This window comes from Centruroides vittatus, unplaced genomic scaffold (genome assembly GCF_030686945.1).
Source record: "Centruroides vittatus isolate TY-2023 unplaced genomic scaffold, ASM3068694v2 contig_1276, whole genome shotgun sequence".
Classification (NCBI taxonomy): Eukaryota; Metazoa; Arthropoda; class Arachnida; order Scorpiones; family Buthidae; genus Centruroides; species Centruroides vittatus.
In genome coordinates, this window is record NW_027120815.1 from 556,777 (window position 1) to 580,117 (window position 23,341).

Genomic DNA, 23,341 nt, shown 5'->3' on the forward strand with positions numbered 1-23,341 from the left:
TAATTTTTCCTCTACCAGAAAAATTATCAAGGACCTTTGCATTAATGAAAGTAAAAACTGTAGTTGTTGCAGATATTTTAAATGGTTTACATTTTTATAAAATAAGCATTCCAAGAAATTTTTTAAATATAAATTTACAATTCTTAATTAAAAAATCATTGTAATATTAAAGGGTTTTTCCCCTCGTGCAATTAAAATTAAGTTATCAATGGAGTTTTCAGGGAAAACATCTTTTTTTCAAGCCCGTACACGTACAGTATACACATACACACCCATAGCATGGTACATGCAACCTCCTAAAACTTTATTGAAATCTATTTTAATATTGAATGTTATCTTAAATTTTAAAAAATAGTCTTCAATCTCTTATATAATTACATAAATTAATCGATCAAAGCATTATCTACAATGAGTTTACCAAATACTGTATTTCGTAACTGTGTTAACAACCGCGATCGCACGATATCGAAATTATAGCATAGAAAGATAACTTGCTAAATAAGTGCTTAGTAAACAAGAAAATTATATATCACATAACAAAAATTAAAAAAAAGTAAAAGAAAAAAAATTAATAATGCGTAGATACTATGCGTATGTTGCGCGTTTAGACTATTTATTTCAATTTTTTAATGGTATAAACCTGTTTAAATTCCATGTTTACGACTAGAAGTTTTTTAATTTGTGTATAAAATAATTTGCAGATAAAATTTTCCAATCGGAAATTTGAAATTTACACTTGTTATCGCTTCCCGCTCCCATTTTGTATCCGATTAAACTGTACTGTGAAACAATTATCGCGTCTTATAAACCACTGTTCTTGATAAATTTAAAACAACACACAAATGCCAAGTTTTCGATGATTCAGCATATAAATTTAAATAGATTTAGAGAGAAAAGCTATTAAAATTTTTCCTCATAAAAATTGTGTTAAGCAGAAAAAGTTTTAAAATTTAGAACACAATATCACGGTAACCAGTTTATGAATAATTATTATTTTTCTTTCAAATTACGGCATGATTAATTTATAAAATTAAATAATTAATAATATAAAAAAAACTGGATCGCTATAAATGCCTTCGAAAACACACAAAAAACAGTTGACGGAATGCGTCTTACGTCATTTTATATTGTTTTGTCACAAGGAAGAACACGTAACAAATAAAACCAAACAGTCAAGTTTAACAGTTTATAATTTAAAAATATAAAATTAATATTTATATTCACAAAAGTGAAATTGAAAAAAATAATTGTTCTCCATTAAATTGAATATATATAATTTATTTAATAAAATATTATAATATAACGAATAAAACAATTTATAACTTTTATTATTAAGTTTCTTATCAAATATCGTATTAATTTTATACATTAATATGTTTTTAAGCTGTTATAATTTATAAATTTTTAAAATATTTTTAACCAATAGAAATAAAGGATCTCAAAATTGACCAAACGATTTCTAATATTTCGTATTTTTATTTTAACATAAACGAAATAAAGCGTAGATAATTTGAAAGTTTAACATAATAATAATAAATAATAAATAAATATTAAACAGTTGTTTAGTAACTTTAAAAATAACATTTTAAAAACAAAAAAAACAGCCTTAGGTCAAATATGTTTTATTGGCTGTTATTAATTTTTAAGAAAAATTTAAAATAGTTTATTATTAATATTTAAAAATTTATTAATGTATAAAAATAAATAAGAATATTTACTAAATAAATATTATAAACGTTAAAGTTAGTAAAATGATAAAATAAATTTTGACCAATGAGAGAAGCGAATACACCGAAACCATTCGCTGCGAAGATGGTGACGTCTTTGGGAGAATGTGATCGTGATCGGATTAGGACTGATTAGGATGTGGGAGAGACGAAAGTTAATGTGAGGTGTGATGCGGCGGTGTGGTTCATCGTAGCATTTTTTCCCGTCGAGAACGTTATTAAGAGGTTTCTGTATTGTTTAGTTAACTTTATAAGACTTAATTAAGACTGAATTAATCGAAAAGAATGGCTTTTAGAACAGCTATAATATGTTTTTATTTGTTTGGTATGAGTTGGGTACGTCTGCACAAAATACTTCACATAGTAACAATACGGCAGAATTTACAAATCTGACAACGGTCCTCAATTACAATAAGGATTTATGCACAGAAGTAAGGCAGTTGTTTGTAATGAAACATATAGGAAGTTCCGACCTAGTTCCAGATCAGCAAATCAAAGGTAATATTTGAGATGAATTGCTTTTGCACTGTCCCCAATCAATTTGTTATGGGTCTAGTCCATAGACTAATCATTATCACTTTTTCTCTTTCTTTTCTCTAATTTTATATTTTATAAAATTCATATATTTATTTTAACACATGAATTTGATTGAACTCTAACCTTCTTAAATATAAATATATATATATAAAAGATTGTGTATTAAGGCTATGAATTAATTAAACCTTTAAAACAGAAAAAGAAATTCTAAGAAAAACTTTTATAACAGGAAATGATACTTAATTTCATATATTAAATGAAAACCTATAAAGTTGTAATTGTCTTCTTTTGTAATTAAAAGTGGGATCAATTAACATTTTTCGGTGTTTTACAAAACTCGATTTATCTCCCGTTGTTCTATTTAATCTGGGACGACCCTCGGGCAATTGATATTGCAATGTCTCCTCGATAAATCAGAATTATGATTTTTCATTCTGTGTAATAATTTGAGTGCGATGGGCAAACCTATATTTGATAATTATCACTTGTAGGAAATCTAAAAACTTTTTTTTTTGATTTTATTTACAGAAAATATGAAGTTTTTGTTTAAAAATGTAATCGAATATTGTACGAAAGTGAAAAATCTATACGGTTTTGTATACTTGTTTACAATTGAAAAAAGACTTTTATAATAGTTGTTTGTCAATGATCTTTTAATTCAATTTATAAATTAGTTCTTACAACTTCTGCAGCATTATTGTAAAAAATTAATTACCTTTATTACATTATAGAAGCTTGACATGCCTGTTTAGTATTTAAGTACTTTAAATTGTTGTTACTACAATATAATTTGATTGTCAATCAAATCAATTTTTTATATTTATAAAAAATTGATTTGATTTTGTTAAAATTGATATTCGGATAATTTGGACGAGTCGCATATTTTAGATTCCTGCCTTTCGTTCGAGCTTTACCGAGAGTTATTAAGCAGATTTTCATTGATATTGATTTGTTTCAATATTTTTTCATTATCTATTTTTGATATAAACTTAAGAAAGTACAAGTATATATATATATATTACATATATAAATAGGCATTGAAAATGTATATATATGTGTAATTATTTAAATAGTGTCAATTTTCTTAAAAAAGAATTTAGAATATAATTCAACATGTTATAAAATTTAAAATTTTGTTGTTCAAGATTGGAATGTTTGACCATATTTACCAAGTAGAAACAGATGATCCTTTTTCAAGTGAGTTGTGCAAGATGTTCAATAGAAAATTTTTGGATGTTGCCTAGCCAGTTAGACTACTCTGACATTTTCTTTTAACGTAGTAGGAAGGCTGGCATTTTTTTTATTTATTTTTTAAGAAAAAATTTCTTCAGATTGAAGAAAAAAAATTATGTATTGGTTGATTGTAAACTTAAATATTTTATTTATAAAAAAAAAAATAATAGTAATTTTAATTATTTTTCATCCGACATCTACAATTTTCAAATTTAATACTTTAGTCTGCTGATGACTAGTAATATAATAAAAATTGTATAATAAATTAGAATTATGATTTAATTTATTATTTGTTAATACAGTAGTAGTAAAATTAATTAGTTAATAGTTGCTTTTTATTATTTTATATTAACTCTTAAATTATATATTTGTCATAATTAATAGTCATTAAATAAGGAGAAAACATTTACTACTATTTATATATGCTTGGAGATTTTTATTTAGCATTTGGTATGATGTAATTTGAATTAAGTCAGTCGGATAGGGGTTGGAAACTTTTAATTAGAAGAGTTCGTAGTGTCGTACGGCTTCACGATGGATTAATTATTTTAACCAATTTATAAGTTTATAGATTATATTATTGAAATTTTTAATATTAATTGCATAAAATTAAAAGGTAAAAGTATGTGTGTTATGAGGTTAGATAATGCAATGCAGTTGTTCAAGGTCACACTGAAGGGCAATAGCTGAAAGTAATTAAAATAAGAGAATTATTGCTTAGATGGCATTGACTGCTATTTCTATTTTGTCTACTTTGTATAAAGTTATTAAGATATAAAGGATGTTAGACTTTTGATGAACATTATTAAATTTATTTTGATTAATGTTTTCTTTATTTGTAATTGTTTTTATTATTATTTTATATTTCTTTTATGAAGGTTTCATCATTTTGAATTTATTTAATGAAATAATATTTTAGTTTCTTTAATATTAATTTTAGACTCTATTGTAAATTTTACCTAATTGAAATGTTCATTATTTGTTATTTAATAGAGTAATTAGGCTGTGTATAAATATATTATGAAGTAACTTAAGATAAATTTCTTTTGAATCATTTAGAATAATATCTGTGTGAGCTTTTAAATAATTTATTAAAATAATCTTTAAAACAAACTCAAGTATTTTGAGTAAATTAATCTTCGGGCTACTAAGATAACATTTAATGAATAACACAAATTCTTTATAAAAATTTAAAAACTAAGTTTTAAAGTTTATTTTGAAATAACTTGCAGTTAAACTTGAAGTTGTGTAATCAATAGCTTGCTAATTTTAATTTGCATTAAGAAAAAGTAATTAATTTTCTGAATAAATTTATGCATTTTTAAAGTAATTTAAAAGATTTATGATCAGCTAAACGTTGCTAAAAATTCAGGTACTTTCCACAGTTTAATATATTGTGGCAACTTTAAAAATATCACACTTGTTACATAATTTCCAGAATTTAAAGGGATTATTTTGGTACTCAGTTGAATTTGTCTAGAATATTTTTGTGCAATTTAAGGTGAATCAGAAAAAGTTGAACGTTTGATTATAGAAATCAGAATTTATTATCTGATAGATTAGATTTTATTTTTATGATGATTCCAAAAAAAAAAAAGAACTTTCATAAGGTAACTATAGGACTTTAACCCTAAAGATAAGTTCATAAAAAATTTTCTAAATATTATTTTTTGTAACTAATTTAGTTTTATAATTTCTTTATTATAAAATATGTAATTTATCAATATGATTGATGAAAACATTCAAAACATATTTATTTCATATTTTTTACTTTAAAATGAATTTAATTTAGCTTAGCAATCAGTGAAAAATGGTATTTTTCTTCTCTACCTTTAGTTCACCTTGTTTGAATCTCTCCCTCCCTCTTTCCTTTACTTTTCTGTTTGAATAAACTACACATTTCTGTCATTCCTATCATTGTCACTAAGCTTAACATTACCTTCACTGTGTCCCTCGAATTTCTCAAACTGCAATAACGAAAGACGAAAAAGAATTTTAATGCAGTTTTAAATTACTTTATTTTCTTTATAAAATTAAGTATCATTTAAAAAAATATTGAAAAGAAAAATGACTTTTATTAAGTTTCTTATTAACCTTTTTTTTTATTATTATTATTTTCTATTTTTGAGCTGTTGGTATTACCTTGTTGAATATTTTATGTATATTTGAAATTATTTAATCAGAATTTTTCAATTATATTAAGTAAATATTTGAATTTATGAAAATTTAAAAAAAAAATTGTTAATTTTAAAATCAAAAGTTTTGTTCTTATTGTTATTTAAATATAATTCTACTTCAGAATGAATTATTTATAACAATGTTTTGCTAGCATTAAATTTTAAAAAATAACATCAAAAAAACTATAAATATGATGATTTAACACATTTTTCAAATAGCAGGTTTTTTTATTTTGTGCAAAATATTTATCCAATGTGTGAAAGTATTAATTTTTAAATAATCACATAATTTAAATTATATTGAATAAAAAAAAAACCTGGAAACATTGATAAAACGTCAAGTTTGTGATGAGGATATAATTTTTTCTCAGAAGTTTTAATTATGCTAACTAGTTCATGCCAGGAAACTGACTCATTCGAATAAATTTTATTACGTCAGATTTATATATCAGTTTATTTCTTTAATTATTATAAAATTATTACTATTATTATTAAATAGATTATAATAATAATTTCCGTTAATTTTTACAGAATTTTATTTTATAGTTGTATAAACTTAGTAATTATTAAATTCCATGAGTAATTCTAAAATGATTTTAAAATTTCTATCCAAGAGTTAAAAAGTGTTATTTATTTTCATAGCTTTTAGAAAAGTCAGTGTTAAGAGAAAACTAAAACAGCCTGATAACTTTATTTTGATTACGTTTTACATTTTTCGTCGTAAAATTAGAATTGGTAGCATAATGTGATATATCCTTTAGAATAAGTAAATATTAATTTTATCTTTAGCCTTATTACTTTAACGTTTTCTAGTTATTAGCATTTAGTTATACAATTAGTTTATTTTGGACTGTGATAAATATTTAGATTTTAATTTAAAAGAAATTTGAATTGATATAACCAAAATCAAATTATTAAAATGAAACTTCCATTTTTTCTTTTAAATATTTGAATTCATATCAAGATACAAAAGATTATATCAATAATCATAATTATATACTTAAGAGAAGGAAAGCTGATTATCTCATTTACAAAATCATCGTGAATCATGCAAAAAGGATATTAAATATACAAATGTCTAATCGTTTAAAAATGAAACTAATATTTTATTTTCAACTTGAAATATTTTTGATATTTTAAGATAAATGTGAAAAAGAGAGTTTTTATGACATCAGAAAAGATAAGATTATGCTCTGGTACCAAATCAAAAGGAAAATATCTTGTTTTGTTGTTTATAATCTAGTGTTATCTGGTGGATGCTTGAACTGGTATCACTTGACTTCTTTTAGTTTTTGTTTGTTGAAAAAATTATGTAAAAATGAAGAAATATTATTTATTTTAGCTTAGTTTATTTATTAACTTTTTGTAGTATAAATTATATAAAATACATGCTTATATGTAAAACATCTGCTTTTTTTTATTTTAATCTAAGACTTTAATATTTTTTAGTAAGTTGAATAATAAACATAATGTATGATCAAAATAACTATTTATTTTTATATATTACAATTTGATATACACAAATTTATTCTAATAATTTATCACAATGCATGTTCCGTTCAATTTAAAACAGAATTCTGACGTTAAATACACCTTTGCATTTCCAGAACCGTAAAAATAAATATTCACCAATGATCTATCTTTTATCATAAATATGTCATTGAAAAAACAACTAGAAAATATTAGATCAATAAATTTTTGCATTTTGGCATCAGTATGAAAGTGCACATTATTATTGGTCCGATGCACTTTGTCAAAGTGGTTGAACAGATTTTGATAGACAATTGGATAAAAATATTGATTAAAAATATATCTGTACTTTTTACAGAGTTGTTTTAAATTTGTGAATTAAAATTAATTTAAACAAATTAGATCCAAATTACTTAATTATGTTACTCTTGTTTTATTTATTGATTTAAATTTTTTAGAGGATAAGAGATTAGCTATTTATTATCAAATATGATTTATGAGTTTCTTTTTTAAGTTAATTTATTAACTAATAGTTGATTTGAAGTTTCATATAAATTAATCTTAAATTCTAGTATAATCTAGTGATTGTAACTGTAATTTTCACTCTTGTGTTTATCTGAACTTACTATTATAGTTTCAGCTTATTTTTATTACTTAGCACTGTCTATCCTTATTATTTATTAACTGTGTTTTATATAGATTTAGAAATGTATCGAAAATGTTTCTTAGCTTCTTATCTTTTTGGATATGGGTTTTTTTCCCTTCTCTTTCACCAACTTAAATCCTTATTTTGGATAAAAATTACTACAGATTTGAGTTTTCATTTTGAAATTTCAAAAGTATTTAAGCTCGTGTGTTCATTAATATATATAAAAAAAAAATATTCATATATTATAATTTTAATTGATTAAAAGAAATTTTATATAAGAATGTTTTTACAAAATTAATTGCTTGTAACAGTGAATAAAACAGCTTAGAAACTGGAAACATTTACCAAACACCACAACTCCAGCTTGTATAGAATATTTTAGGTTAGGAAAAAATAACAAATTACGTATATAAAAAGTGTTGAGTTATTTAGTTTTATCGAAAATAAGCTAATTGTTTTAGTGATTAATAATCCTTTCATTGGAATTATCTAATTTTTTAATAAGCTTACATTAGAATAATTAAATTTTGATAGTATGGAACAATAGATAATTTGATAAAGTATAAACTATTTGAGATTTATTATAATGGACAATTAATAACATACGTATGTGTAATCATTATCAGTTATCAGACATGACCTTTTAGAAATCAAATTTATAAGATCAGAATTTTCATTCCGAATTCTGATTTTTGTCAGGCTATTTATGCTCTGCATCAGTGAAGGATAATTGGATTTAAGGAAATCCAACAAATTTAAATATTATTTAGCATCACATTTAAAAAGTTTTTCTTTCATATTAAAACAAATTTAGGTAAATATATAATGGTTTATTAATCAAATTATTTATAAATAAAGTCTAAAAACAGTTGTTTTTAACTTGGTAAAACAGCCTGAAGTTATATAGATTTTAATTGAGCCGAATTCAAAGGAATTATTAAGTTGTAAGTACAGAAATTTTAGTTTTACTAAAATAATTGCATTTTGATGCAATTATTTGGTTTCACTTAATTATTTGAGAATATCAAGATGTGTTTTTTTTATTTAATAAATTAAAACTTTTCGTGATAGTTACTTTTATTTTTGTACTTGATGAAAATATTTTTTAAAAGTTTTTGATATTACTGTTTAGAATTGGATGATTTATATATTTTTAACTACAGTGAGAAAATAGTTCTAGTTGAAATAATTGTATTTTTATTTTTAGGAACTCTAAAAAAATTATACAAAATGTAATTTTGCTTTGATGATAAATCTTTATATTAAAAGAAGCTTTTTAGTAATGACTTTTTGGCAAGTCAGACATATCATTCACTTCTGTAAGTTTTTTTTAATTTAATAGAGCTGAAGTAATTTATTTTTTTTTCTATTTGAAATTATCAATTTAGAAGTTATACAATAATAAACATTAATATAAAATGCATTAAGAAGTTAAGGCAGAAAGTAAAATTGTAAAAATAGATTTGTATGTTAAAATCCAGAAAGATCGACATTTCATTTCTGGCCACAAAGAAATCAAAAAAATTTTTCAAAATTTGTCAATGGATCAAATTCTGATGTTTTGTTTCAATTTTTGTAATTAATCTAAAAATCTTGGATTAATTTATTAAATTAATGTATTTATTTATAATTAATAATAATTATAATAGTCATAAAATAAATGGGCATTTGGAATGCGTAAAAGATCAATGACTCTAAAATCCAGACATTCTGGATGTATGTCCCCAACATGTCTGGATCTTTGAGAGTTGACTGTACAAGGTTATACAACTGTTTCTTGTATTTTTAAACTCTGGCTATGGTGCTATAAAAATAGATCTATAGTTATTCATTCTAATATTATAAGTAACTTGTATTATATACTCAATAAATTAAAATTCAGTGTGTGTGTGTATACAATTAAAATATTTATACATCATAGAACATAAGACTGCATACTTTTAAGCTAACCATACAGTTGTATCATGTAAGCCATATTTTAAAATTAACTAATTTTATAGAAATATTTTTGAGTAATAGTTGGTTTGTAAAGTATGATATTTGAGATAAATTTTTATTCCTAATTTTATTTATTTCATTTTTAATAGACTTCAATAAAAATTAATTTTAAAAAATATTTTACTTTTTAGTATTAAATAACTTTAAGATGTTTAAATTTAATCGTAGTCTAAAATGATACTTTATTAAAGCCAAATTAATCGTTTGTGTACATCTTAAAACAAAATACAAAACTCGGGATAGCTCTAGCTTAAAAATGTCGATAATTTTAATATCGTAATTTTTCAGAACCTTTTTTCGTATTGGATAAAACATAAAAATAAGATATTAAATAATAGAATGAAATAAAAAAAATATAGTAGTTTTTTTACAAATATTAAAGTAGATAATATACCAGTAGTTAATTTTAACTAAGTTATTTTGATAATTTAGTATATATTATTAATCTTTTATTCTATTAATTTAATTTGTTTTATAATTTATTTCTAGCAGTTGAAATATAAATGTCTGCTTTTTTTAAAATTTAAATAATGAATTAAAATTAAAATTTTTGTTATATGAAAAGATTTATTAGAAAGATTTTAATGGTTATGCCGATGATATATCATATTCTAATAAAATTAATTATTTTAAAAAGATTTATTTAAAAAATAGCTCTTTGATAAATGTATCATGTACTTTTAAAAGTTTTTTCAGAAACAGAGATATTCTGAAAGACAAAGAGCATTTACTCTATTGATTAGTTTCACTGAGAAATAAGCAGCTGTAATTGAAATCATAGATATATGAATCATTTTAGAACTGATCAAATCTTTCACTAGTATTACATAATTTCAAAAAATACATTTTGTTATTAAATATAATAAAATAAACTTTTTAATGGAAGTGAAAAACATTTTTTTTAAGATATTTTAGTTTGTCTTATTCAATATTGTTTTTTCTGTTAAATGATTTACTTGTTTATATTAAAACAGAAATAATAACAATAGATAATGTTTCCTATATTGTTATAGCAATAGTAACGAAACACGATATCATATGTGCAGCTTGATACTGTTATAACAGCTCTTAACTGTGTAAGAATGTTAATTTTATATTAAATTCTTATAATTCAAATATTTGATTTCTTGAAGTGATTGCTATCAGTTCAAGAAGTTCAATTTTCTAATATTGAATATTTTTGTATACTTCATTTTCAGAATACAAATTATGAAAAATATGAAAACGAAAAGTTGTATTGATAAAAGTGCTAGTGTTTAGTTATTTGAATTATGCATTCTAATGAATTGAAACTGAATTTATCACTGAGTCCAAAGTCATCCATTTGGAAACACCTTTTTGTATTTAATTTGATAGAACAAAGAGAAATTCAGGCAAAAGTTGTCAATCCAAAATTTTAAATTTTATAAAATGTTTGAAACGTTGCATTAATTTGGGTATACCTAACTAATTAGATATTTTAATGAGGTAGGTTGTATATAGCCTGGAATGATATTGATGACTTTTTATTTCTTTAATTAAGCTTATAAAATGATTGTGTAATGCTGAATCATGTTTAATGATTATCCGATATTATTATTATTATTATATAAAATAATCAATAGAACAAATGCATATCATCTAATGTACTAATGTTAGTAACATTTTTGAAGAATTTTGTTATAAAAATTTGTATAGTTTTATTGTACTTACATAGGTATCAAAGAACAATTTTTAATATAAAATTGAATAAAAATTTTCATGTTATTTACTGAGTATGTGAAACTTTTTAACTTGAGTAATAAAATAGTGAGTTGCTAGACCGAATCATTTTAATGTATTTAATGAGATTCGAATGAATTCGTGTATTCATTCTGTGTTGGCAGTTTGCGATTTACTAATGAAAATTCGTTTTACTATGTTCATAGAAAAAGATTCTAACTAAATTATTTTTATATTGTCAAGAAAAAAATGTTAATATAACATCATATTTTTTTAATCCATGCATTTAAGTTTTTATTTTGTAAAGGACGAGTTTAGTAATGGAAATCAACAAACTAAAGTTGTTTGCTTTATCCTTTAAAGAATGATACAAATATACTTGGTGCTGTTTGTAGTTAATAAGTTGTCAACCTTAATTCAAGTCATAATATGTACTTCAGTTAATAATGCAATTTTTATGTAATTAACAATAACGCCTTTCTCATAAATAATAATCAGTAGATTCAGTTTAAAGAAATTAAAGTTTGTTATATTCTTTTTTTACACCAGAAAATTTCATTAATGAAAACAAATTTAAAGTCATTTTGCCTTTAAAAATTTTTAAATGTGAAGTGATTTCTCAAAATAAAATTATATTGATATTGTTTCTACATAATTGTTTAAATTATAATGTAAAGTATTTTCCTCCACTCAAATTTTCCTGATAGATTATTACAAATATCTTCCTCCATTGATTTTTTTTAGTAATTATTTTTTGAAGAAAAACTTAAAAGATTTTCATTTTAAAATAGAAAAATGATTTATTAAATAAAAAGTAATTTGACTAGAGTTCCATTCTTTTTGCCAAAGGTTTTAATATGGATTTATTATTAGCTTAATTGCAATAGAAAATAATCCAATAAATTAGCATTTTTTTTAGAATTTTGAATTAATATAATGTTAAAAAAATTTATATTCTTAGAGAATAATATATTTTAGTAAATAATTCAGAAATTTACAATTATAATATACAAATATCAGTATAATAGCATATAGTTAATTGTTATATTAATTTCATGATTTGAAATTATTGAGACATCCTGTTCTAGTTAAATTGCTATTTTGATGGCCTTATTACGTTTGAGAGACTTAACTATACAATATTGTGTAGTTTGTTGAATGAAATTAGTTAATTTTGAAAAGTTTATAAAATATATTTGTATAAAGTTTTTAATTTTTTAATGTAAGGTAGGCCCATTTATTTTTTAATTTACATCGTAATATCTGTTTTAAATACTATTCTTATATTGAAAATCTAATATTTTATAATAAAGTAGTTTATTGATGAATTAGTTTTATATAAAATTTTCTTAAATGCATTTATTTTGTTTTGATTCTGCTATCCCAGATGTCAACTTGTGTCAGTGAACCCAAACTATTAAACTTCATATAAAAATTTTCCTTCTATTGGCAGGTGGAACTATTGCTGTTTTCTTTGTTTGAGAAACATTGACATTGTAATGAATATAAAATGTTTTAGATGTGAAGAATTTAATTCAATAGCTAAATTATTTTGAAAAAAAAAAAATTGTAAAGAATATTAAAAACTTAAAAAATTTAGCTAACCTAAATTATTGAATAAATTATTTCTATTACAACCGTAAACTATAATTATAATTAAATTTTTATAAGTTAATTGAGGACAAACTATACATCATTTTTAAACTCCTAAATAATTCTTGTAAAAAAATCAATTTAGTGTTTCATATTTCTGTTTTTAAATTTTTCTTTAAAGTTAAGCTTCTGTTTTGTTGTGAAATAAATTTTCTTGAGATTATTATTATTAATTTTTTTTTTAAACTAAGAATTGTAGAAGTTTATTCAAAAAACTTTTAATGACTCTGATTCTTGTAGTACATTCCACTGCTTTAGTTGGAGAGATTTTTCTAATACTGTTCTTTACACATCGAGCATTTTCAGAGTGTAAAGAACAGTATTAGGAAAATGTCTCTCCGAATAAAGCAGGGGAATGTACTATTATAGAAGTTTAATTTGCTGAAAAGTTCAAAATTCTCGAACAGTTCAGCAATTATTTACTGAGGCTTTTCACTTTTGATTGTATCTCTGGAAAGAATGGAAACTCTTTCCATATTTTTTTTTTAAGGCTTAGATTCTATCAATTGATCTAAATTAAGTTCTTATAAAAATATGTAATGTATTAATGAACAGTTTTTTAATACATTATAAGCCATTTTGTGTACAAATATATAAATTCAAATTTTGTAAGATCGTAAAATCTAAAAAACATTTTACTTTTGATATATAGTCGTTTCATAGTCTAATATGAGTACTTTTGGCATTTCAGTTGTTTTATTGACTGTAGAAAATTATGGAACAGTCAAAAGTAATAGATTATAGTTTATGAAACTAGCAGGTGACGATATTGGTAATAGCATGTGTGTGAAGTAAAAGTTGTTACAATATAAGAGACCCAGACTAGAATATTAGAATTATAATTTAAATTGTTTTTTGCATAAAATGATAGAGAAGTTGAGAGTTTTAATAAGAAATTATTTGAAGTAACAAAATCTAAAACCATTTTATTATTAATATATCAGTTTGTATTAATATCAATGTTAAAATTTCAGTTGTGTTATTTATAGTTGTTAATAATTTTGTCTAATGCAATAAAGACCTTATTTTGTCTAATGTATATGTATTTATAGACTTGAGATTTAATACTAAACTTCATATTAGATCTTAATATAATAATAATTAGTAAATGGAAGAACAAGTTTAGGTTCAAATTAAATTTAATGAAATCACTTTTTCTTCTAATTAAGTCTTTCACAAGTTAGAAGTCACATTCAACTAGTGTTAAAGATAATACACTTTTTTACTAGAGCAAGTACTTTTTGGATAAATTAGATTATCTATCTAGAAGATAGGATCAATATTATATAACTTTTCTTTCTGTGTAACTTTCAATTACTAACTTTGTGAATAGTTTGCTTATAAAATTATTTTATGGGGACAATGAAAAAACTGTAGTGTTATCATAAACGTAATTAAATTTTTTGCTTAAGTATTATGTACTATCTGTAATACATGAAATAATAGAACTATCTTCTAATTTTGAATTTGTTTTGTTACAGTTTATGAAGAAAAATTTAATTCTGGATATTTATATAATAATTATATTATTGTAATATTATAATATGGATCTTGACTGATGTCTTAACTTATAAAATTTTGAAAATTATCATCCTGAAATTTGATAGTGGCAAAGGAATATTGAAATAAATTTTTCAAACTGGTTTTTCTAACTATAAGAAGTGTTATTGCTTAGGATGAAAAACAGTATTGAAGTTTTTATCATGTTCTTTATTTCTTTAAATTTAATTGCTTAGGATTCTGCAAACATAAATATTCAGGCATGGCATATCGATAGATATTAAAAGGTTGAAGACTACTGATTTAGAGTTAATAAACATTGTTTTTAAAGATGTTAATATTTGATTTAAATATACATCATATTAATTTTTATTTTTAAAATACTCTTCAGATTTTGAATTTTTATCGTTTTACTTGATTGTTTCTTGATGAATGAGTACATAATATATTTATTTAAATAATTAATCAGTTTCTAGAGGTAGAGATGAGTCACATTATAATATCCAAGATAATTTTTTTAATCAGAAGAAAGTTTACTGTTTGTTCTTATCAAAGGCATTAAAATATTATGGATTCTACAACAATGCAAGAGAATAAAGAAGTAAATTTTTATGATTATTTTATCTTTTAGTAATCTCTTGCCTTTATTTAGTTAAGTTACATTTTATATTACAAAACAAAATAAAATGTTATAAATCATTTCCTAAAAAAAGTTAAAGTTTTATCAAAAATATGCTTTCAGATAACATATATATTTTATAAAAAATTTAATTATTATTGAAGTATTAAAGATTTTTAGTATCTGTGAGTATATAAATTAACCGTATTTGTATTTATAAATATACATTGGTTCTAATAATTCTTATAAATATTAGTATTATCTGAAGGAGATTTTTGTTACAAAAAACTTTCATATTAATATTTAATTTGTTTTTATATGACACATCAGAAAATTAATTAGGAGTATTTATCACGGCAACGAAGTGATTTTAAGTGAAGGCCTGGACAATTCAATTTGGAAGAAAAACTAGTGTAGTAATCACAAAATGGAAAAGACAAGATGTTAGAAAATTTGAACATTTTATTAATATTTATCTTGTCAGATTTCTTATTAGGTATTCTGTTATTTGTGTTTTATAGTGAAGAAATAGTTTTTAAAAAATCTAAATGAATGTAAATAATAATTAAAATTTACTAAAATATTGCTAGTTATTTTCAGAAAAGCATATAACATTAAGTTGCTAAACATGAAGAATTAATATAATTCATAATGTCAGAACGACAGACATAGATATAAAGTATCGCTTACTAGAAAATTTTGTTTTATATTAGCTTCATGTGATATTTCCTCTTAATTTAAGTTTTTTGCCATCATTTTTCAGTTTCTTTTAGTTTCTTTTATGATTATATGTTAATTAACTTTTGACATGATCACGGTTAGATCGGTCAGTTATAAAACGACTAGTATTTGTAATGTTTTTGTGTAATAGTATAAGTTTTTATGAATTCATATCTTTCTATTATTAATATGATTTAATTGGAATATTTGTTTTAGAATTTTAACATATCAGCGTTGTTTGTTAATTAGTGAGATTCTCCTGTAGAAAAAAAAAACTTCTAATTTGATTTCTTTTTGTTTGAAATGTATTTTTATTGCTTATGTAAAAATTAAATACATAATTATTCATACTTTTACATTACATATAATTTAATACAATAATGGTTGTATACTAGTCATTTTTGTATTTTTTGCTATTTTTCTAGATTCTTTTATAAATGTTTGTAGGTGGTAGTATGGTCATTTAACAAAATCACAAATCTTTTCAATTATATACACCCACTTAGAGCATTATACAGTAAATATATTCCATTTTAGAACAGTGTATGTCTTAAAATAATTTTAAAGCAAAGCTGCTGCTTCTATATACAGTATATATAAATCTTTTGTGGTGGTTTATTTTTATATAAATTGCTTTAAATTGTATGTGATCATTTTATTCTGCTTGTACAGTATTTTTGATTTTTGTCTACATTTTACTTTAAATAAAAATGTTTACTTAATATTTAAATATAATTTTCTTATTAAAAAAAAAATGGTTTCTAAAAATAACTGAATTTATAATTTAAAAAAAAGCACAATTTTTCCGTACCGAATTAGGTTAATTTTAAACACATGTATCAATAACTGCCCTATTTTAACTGGCAAACTTGTTTAGTTTGTATCAAAGATTTTATAAAGCGCATTCTCTGCTATATTTTTTTTTAAATATACGAATAAATATATTTAGGTTCATGTATAAACTTAGATAACAAAACTGATACTAAATGTATAAAACTGTGATTTTAAAAATATGAGAGAAGAAAAATTGAAATAAATTTAAGAACAATTAGTTAAACATGATTGTTAAATTTTCAAAGTTTTTAATTTGTATATTATATAATTGTCATTCAAAAGTAAATGTACATTTTAAACTTAGAATATAACAAAACATGCCAAACTTTACAATTAAGATTTGAAAGTATAACTCTTAAATGTTAATACACTTGAATTAACTTAAATAGACTAAAAAATAAAATTATATTTGTAAGTGCTTTTGATGAAAATGCATATCTATCCTCTTCACATGAAGAACAAATGGAAAAAAGAATAATAGTTTTTTAGAATAGTTAAATATTTACAAGTATTTGTATACATATATATATACTTTTATTTATTTATTTTTCTGTATTAATACCAAACACAATTGTAATATTTTCAGATCAGACATTCTAGAAGGTAATGTAATTTAACTGGAAAATTTGAGACTGCAGTTCATTTTAATGAATATTATATATAGTTTGTTATATCTGCATCTAAAATATTAAATTCAGGATGAATAAATGATTATGCACAAGTTAATGTTTCAAGATATATTTTCTCTTGTAAAAGTCAGTTTAGTTTTATATACAAATTTAAGTTAGGAATTGAATGTGATTATTTTAATAACTAGTTCCATTATCTACTCTAGTTTGGAAATGGACAAACACTATTACTACTAACAAAGTAGAACAACAATTAATGAAGACCTGGGACATTTCGGCCATATTAAGCAATCATCTTTTTAAAAAATAAAAATATTAAACACTTCAAAAATTTAATTTTAAAACTTGAATTAATTCAACTTTTGAACTAAACTATATTTTCAATGAATTATGTAATCAAAAATTGCAAATTATTTATTTTTTAAACCACTTTTTTTAAAATATGGTTAAATCTAAATAGAATTTAATGTTAACAGAAATAATAGAAAGGGTAGATGAGATTCAAAGATTTTAAATAAAGATTTAAGACTTCTGAAAATATCAATTTCATTTACAAAAAATAAAAATCAATATCTTACGTGACGGTGATATATTTTACTTGAAATAAAACAATTGAGAGTTATAAGATTATCTAATCTTGAATTTTTAACAACTTTATTAATTTTTCTAAGTTTATTTTAATCTTATCTTGTCAGTCTAGCACTGTTAAATAAGCTATAGGTCTGTCTTTATTATTCCATTGCTATTTCAAAGTCAAGTTATTTCTCTCTCTATTGAACCTATGTACAGAATTATTAGTTTTATTATTCATATTTGGGCCTTTGTTTTACTACTACTGTGAAATCAGATTTTTACTTTTTTTCTTTTAATATTTTATTGTAATGTTTTTTTGTTACAAGAAGTAACACGTAGAATATCTTTACACTGCTAAACACGAATTCTTTAGTTAATATTTTTAAGATTATTATATTATAGTGTATTTATGTAATATATATTTTTTGTTAAAATTATTTAGAAGAAAAAAAAAATAATAGGAAAGTTCTTTAGAAATATTAACACTAGTAAAATCATTAAAAATAAATTTGTGGATTGATGCTAATTTTATTATTAGTAAGACCACTAATATGTTTTATGTACATTAACTAAAAATAAAATACAGTAAAATGAAATTAAAACAACATAAAAATATGACTTCACTATATACAATTATTGAAAAATTTAAGTGTTGAAAATCCAGACTAATTGGCACCAGACCTCATTCATATTTACAGTTTGTCCAGACTTTCAAATGTGTGTGTGTAAACTGGTATTTTAAATACAGGTTGAACATCACTGATTTGGCACCAGTTTTGGGTAGTGTAATTTCAAATTTTTCAGGTCATCCCACCATCCTGCCACTATTATTTGGTAGTGCTGTGCATTGCCAGATGTACAATAATTATTTTTTGCATGATAATATTGCACTAGGTGTGATATACAATGGTACTTACATGATAATGACAAAATATACAGTACAATAATTTCGCAAGATTTTCATTTAATGTTTCTTTGTTGTTAACCAACGTACTGATTTATGGGGTATTTTAAAGGTAGGATGATATCCTACCTTTAAAATACCCCATAAATCAGTACGTTGGTTAACGACAAAGAAACATTAAATGAAAATTTTTGTCAAATTATTGGCTAGTGGTTAGCTGTTGGGTTAAGTGAATTCTAACCCAATCACTCTGATCCAGCAAAATCCCTAATCTGACACCCTACAGTCCTAATGATGCCCGATTAGTGATGGTTGACCTGTTATGTAAATTTCAAATACACTGTAATTCAAGTTTAGGTATTCTAAGTTCAAGCCATTGTTTCACAAGGAATATAAGAATACTTAAAAAGATTCAAAATAATTTACAGGATCGCTATATTTAAACAAAATTATACTAATCATAATTTCAAATTAAAAAAAAAAATGAATTCCTGAATGAATGTTAACAATGCAAGGTTGAAAGAACATCAGCTGTAAAATTATCATTAAAAGGATTAATTAATACTCATTTTTCAATGGACAAGTCTTTACTTTTGACACTTTACTTTTATAATTATAATACATCTAACCAACTATTTAAATTTTTCATGAAAACATTTTTGTCCTGTTTTAGCACGACAGCTTAATGTACACAAGACTCTTGCATGAGTCAGTTGGAACAGTGACTTGTGTACGTTAAGCTGAAGCTGCCCTAAAACAACAAAAATCTTTTGTGAAAAATTTAAACAGTTGGCTATGTGAAAGTAAGCATTTTAATACAGATAACAGTAAGGAGCAAGAAACACATGAAGTAATATTTGATAATACTTTGGAAATATCCAAATACAGCCTCACGACATTCTTTCTAAAAGAAATAATAAAATTTTATTACTGGTTAAAATTTAAAAGGATGAAAACATAATTTTTTTACACTAAGAAATGATACAGCAAAACAGGAGATTAAATAACAATCAATTGTGGCAAGCTAAATTCAATAAAATACTGCAATTGTTTGGTGTAACTGATCTTTTATTTGAAAATAATATACATGATTGGAAACACTGTTGCTGAGTCAAGTAACAAATATATATTGCAATCTAGAACTAAAGATCAAGATAATCTGCCAATTTACTTACCTACCTTGGTATTGAAAAAATATCCTTTCATCTCAACCATATATAAAAAATTTATAGGAATCAATGTGAAAACACTAATCACTGAAGTGCAATTGAACAAAAGTTTCTTATTTATTAGAAATATATACATTAACTTACTAACTACCTATTTGCTATTAGTGTAATTCTAGTGATTTCTCAATATTACATGTGTTAAAGGATTGTAAGAAAGTCATGGAAATAGGAGAATTATTTAAAGTATCACTCACAATTCAGCACAGTACAATGTATGATTTTATAAAGAACCTAAGCAAGTTATCAAAGATAGAACTACATAATCTATATAATTATGTTGTTGAAATGATTTGTAATTGAATTAACATATCAGTTCTTTACAAAAAATATTTGTTCTTTAATATATTTAAATTAGAGCCAAACAATTGCCAGATTATATTGGGCTATATTATTATTATTAAGCCTGATATAATCCGATACTACTATATAGCCCAATGTAATCCAGCAATCATTTGCTTTAATATATAACTATTGGGTTTAGATGTTTATATTTAAATTAGTTTTATACAATTGAAAGATCTTAAACTTTTTTCCGCCTGATAATTAAAAACTATGAAATTTGTTAGCCTTGTCATTAAAGAAATTTCTGATATGAAAATTACAAATGACAATTAAGAAAGAATTTGAAAAGTAAGTTTTCTGTGAAAAATTAAGTTGCACATTTTTTAATTATTGGGGTATCTGAGTTTTAGTATTGATTTAATTATCAATGTGGCACTAAGTGGCTGATTAATAAGTAACGTTTAAAGTAAAAATTCAACTCTATAGCAAGTGCATGTTTTAAAGAAAGAAAAAATCAAGAATGTAGCAAAAATATGTTTGACTGTGAATAGAACTTGTATGCCTTAGTATTGCTAATAGATTTAGATGATTTATGGCATTCAGCACAATCTGCTAAATGCTATAAGTTACTGAGTAGGCTTGCCAACTCACGAAGAGTTGATTCTGGGCATTTTTCTTATCTGGAAAAAAATTCTAGATATTGACTTTTTTACTCTCATCAATATGCTGTTGCCTGTTCTTTAGTCTGTCTTAATATATAACCCAAAAGTTGATTATCTTGTTAAGTAAATACAGAAAGAATAAGTCTTAATTTAGGAATCTAGCTTAAAAAATTTTGCTACATTTTATAGTCTCCAGGTAAGTCCAGGAGAGTTGCCAACCCTATTACTCGGACATATTTATATTGTCTTCTCTAAACTTTACTCTAGGAACAATTAACTTCAGTCATGTCAATATTTTTATTAATTAAAGTAATATTGGAATATATTACCAAAATACAGCAGTCAAGATTGCATTTTAGTTTATGTTTTTGTATAAAATCAGTTTAATGTAGAAATAATTTTAATTAAAAACATTTATATCTTATGCAACATCTTAAATTAAATGTTAAATGATTATTATTATTTAAATCAAGATATTATCAAATTAAATAGAAGAAAATATAGGTGTTTTATAAACATAAAAACAGCATATTAAACATACAGTATGTTAAAATAAAGTTGCATTTAATATAGTTTTTAAACTAAAATTATATGTAAAAAGGAATATTGATTTGACTTTTGTAGTTTCATTTTTCCAGTTTAGTATTTTGAAAATATTTTATTTAAATATTTGCTTAAATAATTGTCATTGTCAACACATTTTTCTTCCTTAGTATGGTTTCTCATGAACAATAATAGTAGTAATAAATTTGATCAATGAAATAAGAAAATGCTTATATTTCTTTGCAACTTAGAACTGTATATTAATATATATAAACAAACATGATTTAAAAAAAATTCATATCCATATTGAATATGAAAAATTAGTTTTCAAGTTGAAGTATTATTTATTATGCAATCTGATATCTTTCCATTTATCAAAAAAGAAAATTCAATGAATGCGTAACATGATTCCAATTTATATAAGGAATTTTTTTAAGCTAAAGAAAATAACTGACAGTTTAAATATCAAAATCATATTAAGAATAGAATAAACAAGATGTTACACAGATATTAAGTGTCAATTTAAAGAAATTAAATAAACAAAAATGTCATTGAATGATAACTTAAGTGATATTTCTTAAATAAGCTATTAGTTCATGTCCATTTATCTTGGATTGACTTCGTGTAAAATTTTAATGTATTTAGAAACTGATGAAACTTGTAGATTTTTAAATGATGGTTTATAAATTCTTTTAATCAGAGAACATCTCAATTGTTTATTGTCTAATACAAAAAAGGAAATTCCCCCTCCTCTTAAATTGAAGAGGTATTTGTAATGATTTGAGGATATTTTTCTGATCATAGATTAATACCAAGATTATTTGTAAAGCTTTCTATTAATAATCTATTACCTTTTTAACTAACAGAATATTTCAAATTTTATTATTGGTTATGTATATTTTAAAGGAATTGAATTTTATTTTCTAATGAAAAATTCATGGTAGACAATAAAATCTAATTCCTTTTGAATAATTTAGTCTTATTTTTCTGTCATTAGTAAAATAATTCTTAACTTTTGTTAATTCGTATTAATTCTGAGTTGAAAGAAATGAATCATTTTTCATTTTCTTAGTCTCAGAATTAATCCACATAAACTTGGAAACTTGATAAAACATTGAATGTATATTTTAGTAACTAAATTTGTTAGATATAAAAATATATATTAATTCATTTCACAATTAAACTATGCAGATGCATACACATGGTGATCATAATTAAAGTGCCCTATTCCACATTGTCTAGAGAAATATTTAACAGTTCAAATACAACCAAATCCGGTGTGGTGGCATTTCTGAAAGAACATGCAAAATACATTTTTCATAAATATTTAGTATCAAAACTTTCCACTATGACTTAGTGCATTTTATTTATACCAGATGTACAGTACATGCTTATACACCTTAGCAATTCAGTGGTTATTATTCAATGTTGTCATTTTAAAAGTGTAAAACCTGAAGGTGATCAACAGTCAGTGGCATGCTGTCCATGGAAACTGTGGAAGTGCCACTTCCTGTGTATTTTCTAAAATATAAATACACGTTGTGTGATTATTTTCATATTTTAACATATTTTGAATTACTTAAAATTACTATTTTATTATAACCACATTATGTATCTTATTACAAATTCCTATACTACATGTGAAAAAATGATAAGATTGCTATTGCATATTCCCAGTGGAAGTGCTGTATTGTCGAATAC

The 23,341-nt window shown here is 23.1% G+C and overlaps 1 protein-coding gene across 2 annotated transcripts in view; it reads left to right on the plus strand.

Moving 5' to 3' along the window:
• Window positions 1–1,818: 1,818 nt before the first annotated feature.
• The window catches only part of dally (division abnormally delayed protein), a 40,139-nt gene continuing 18,616 nt past the window's right edge, over window positions 1,819–23,341 (plus strand). Inside the window, exon 1 of one of the 2 annotated variants that reach the window (XM_067286948.1) lies at window positions 1,819–2,225. In XM_067286948.1, coding sequence (XP_067143049.1) covers window positions 2,036–2,225 — 190 coding nt within the window. In that variant the 5' untranslated portion in view covers window positions 1,819–2,035. The remainder of the gene's footprint in view (window positions 2,226–23,341) is intronic. The other variant, XM_067286956.1, reaches the window with a different exon arrangement.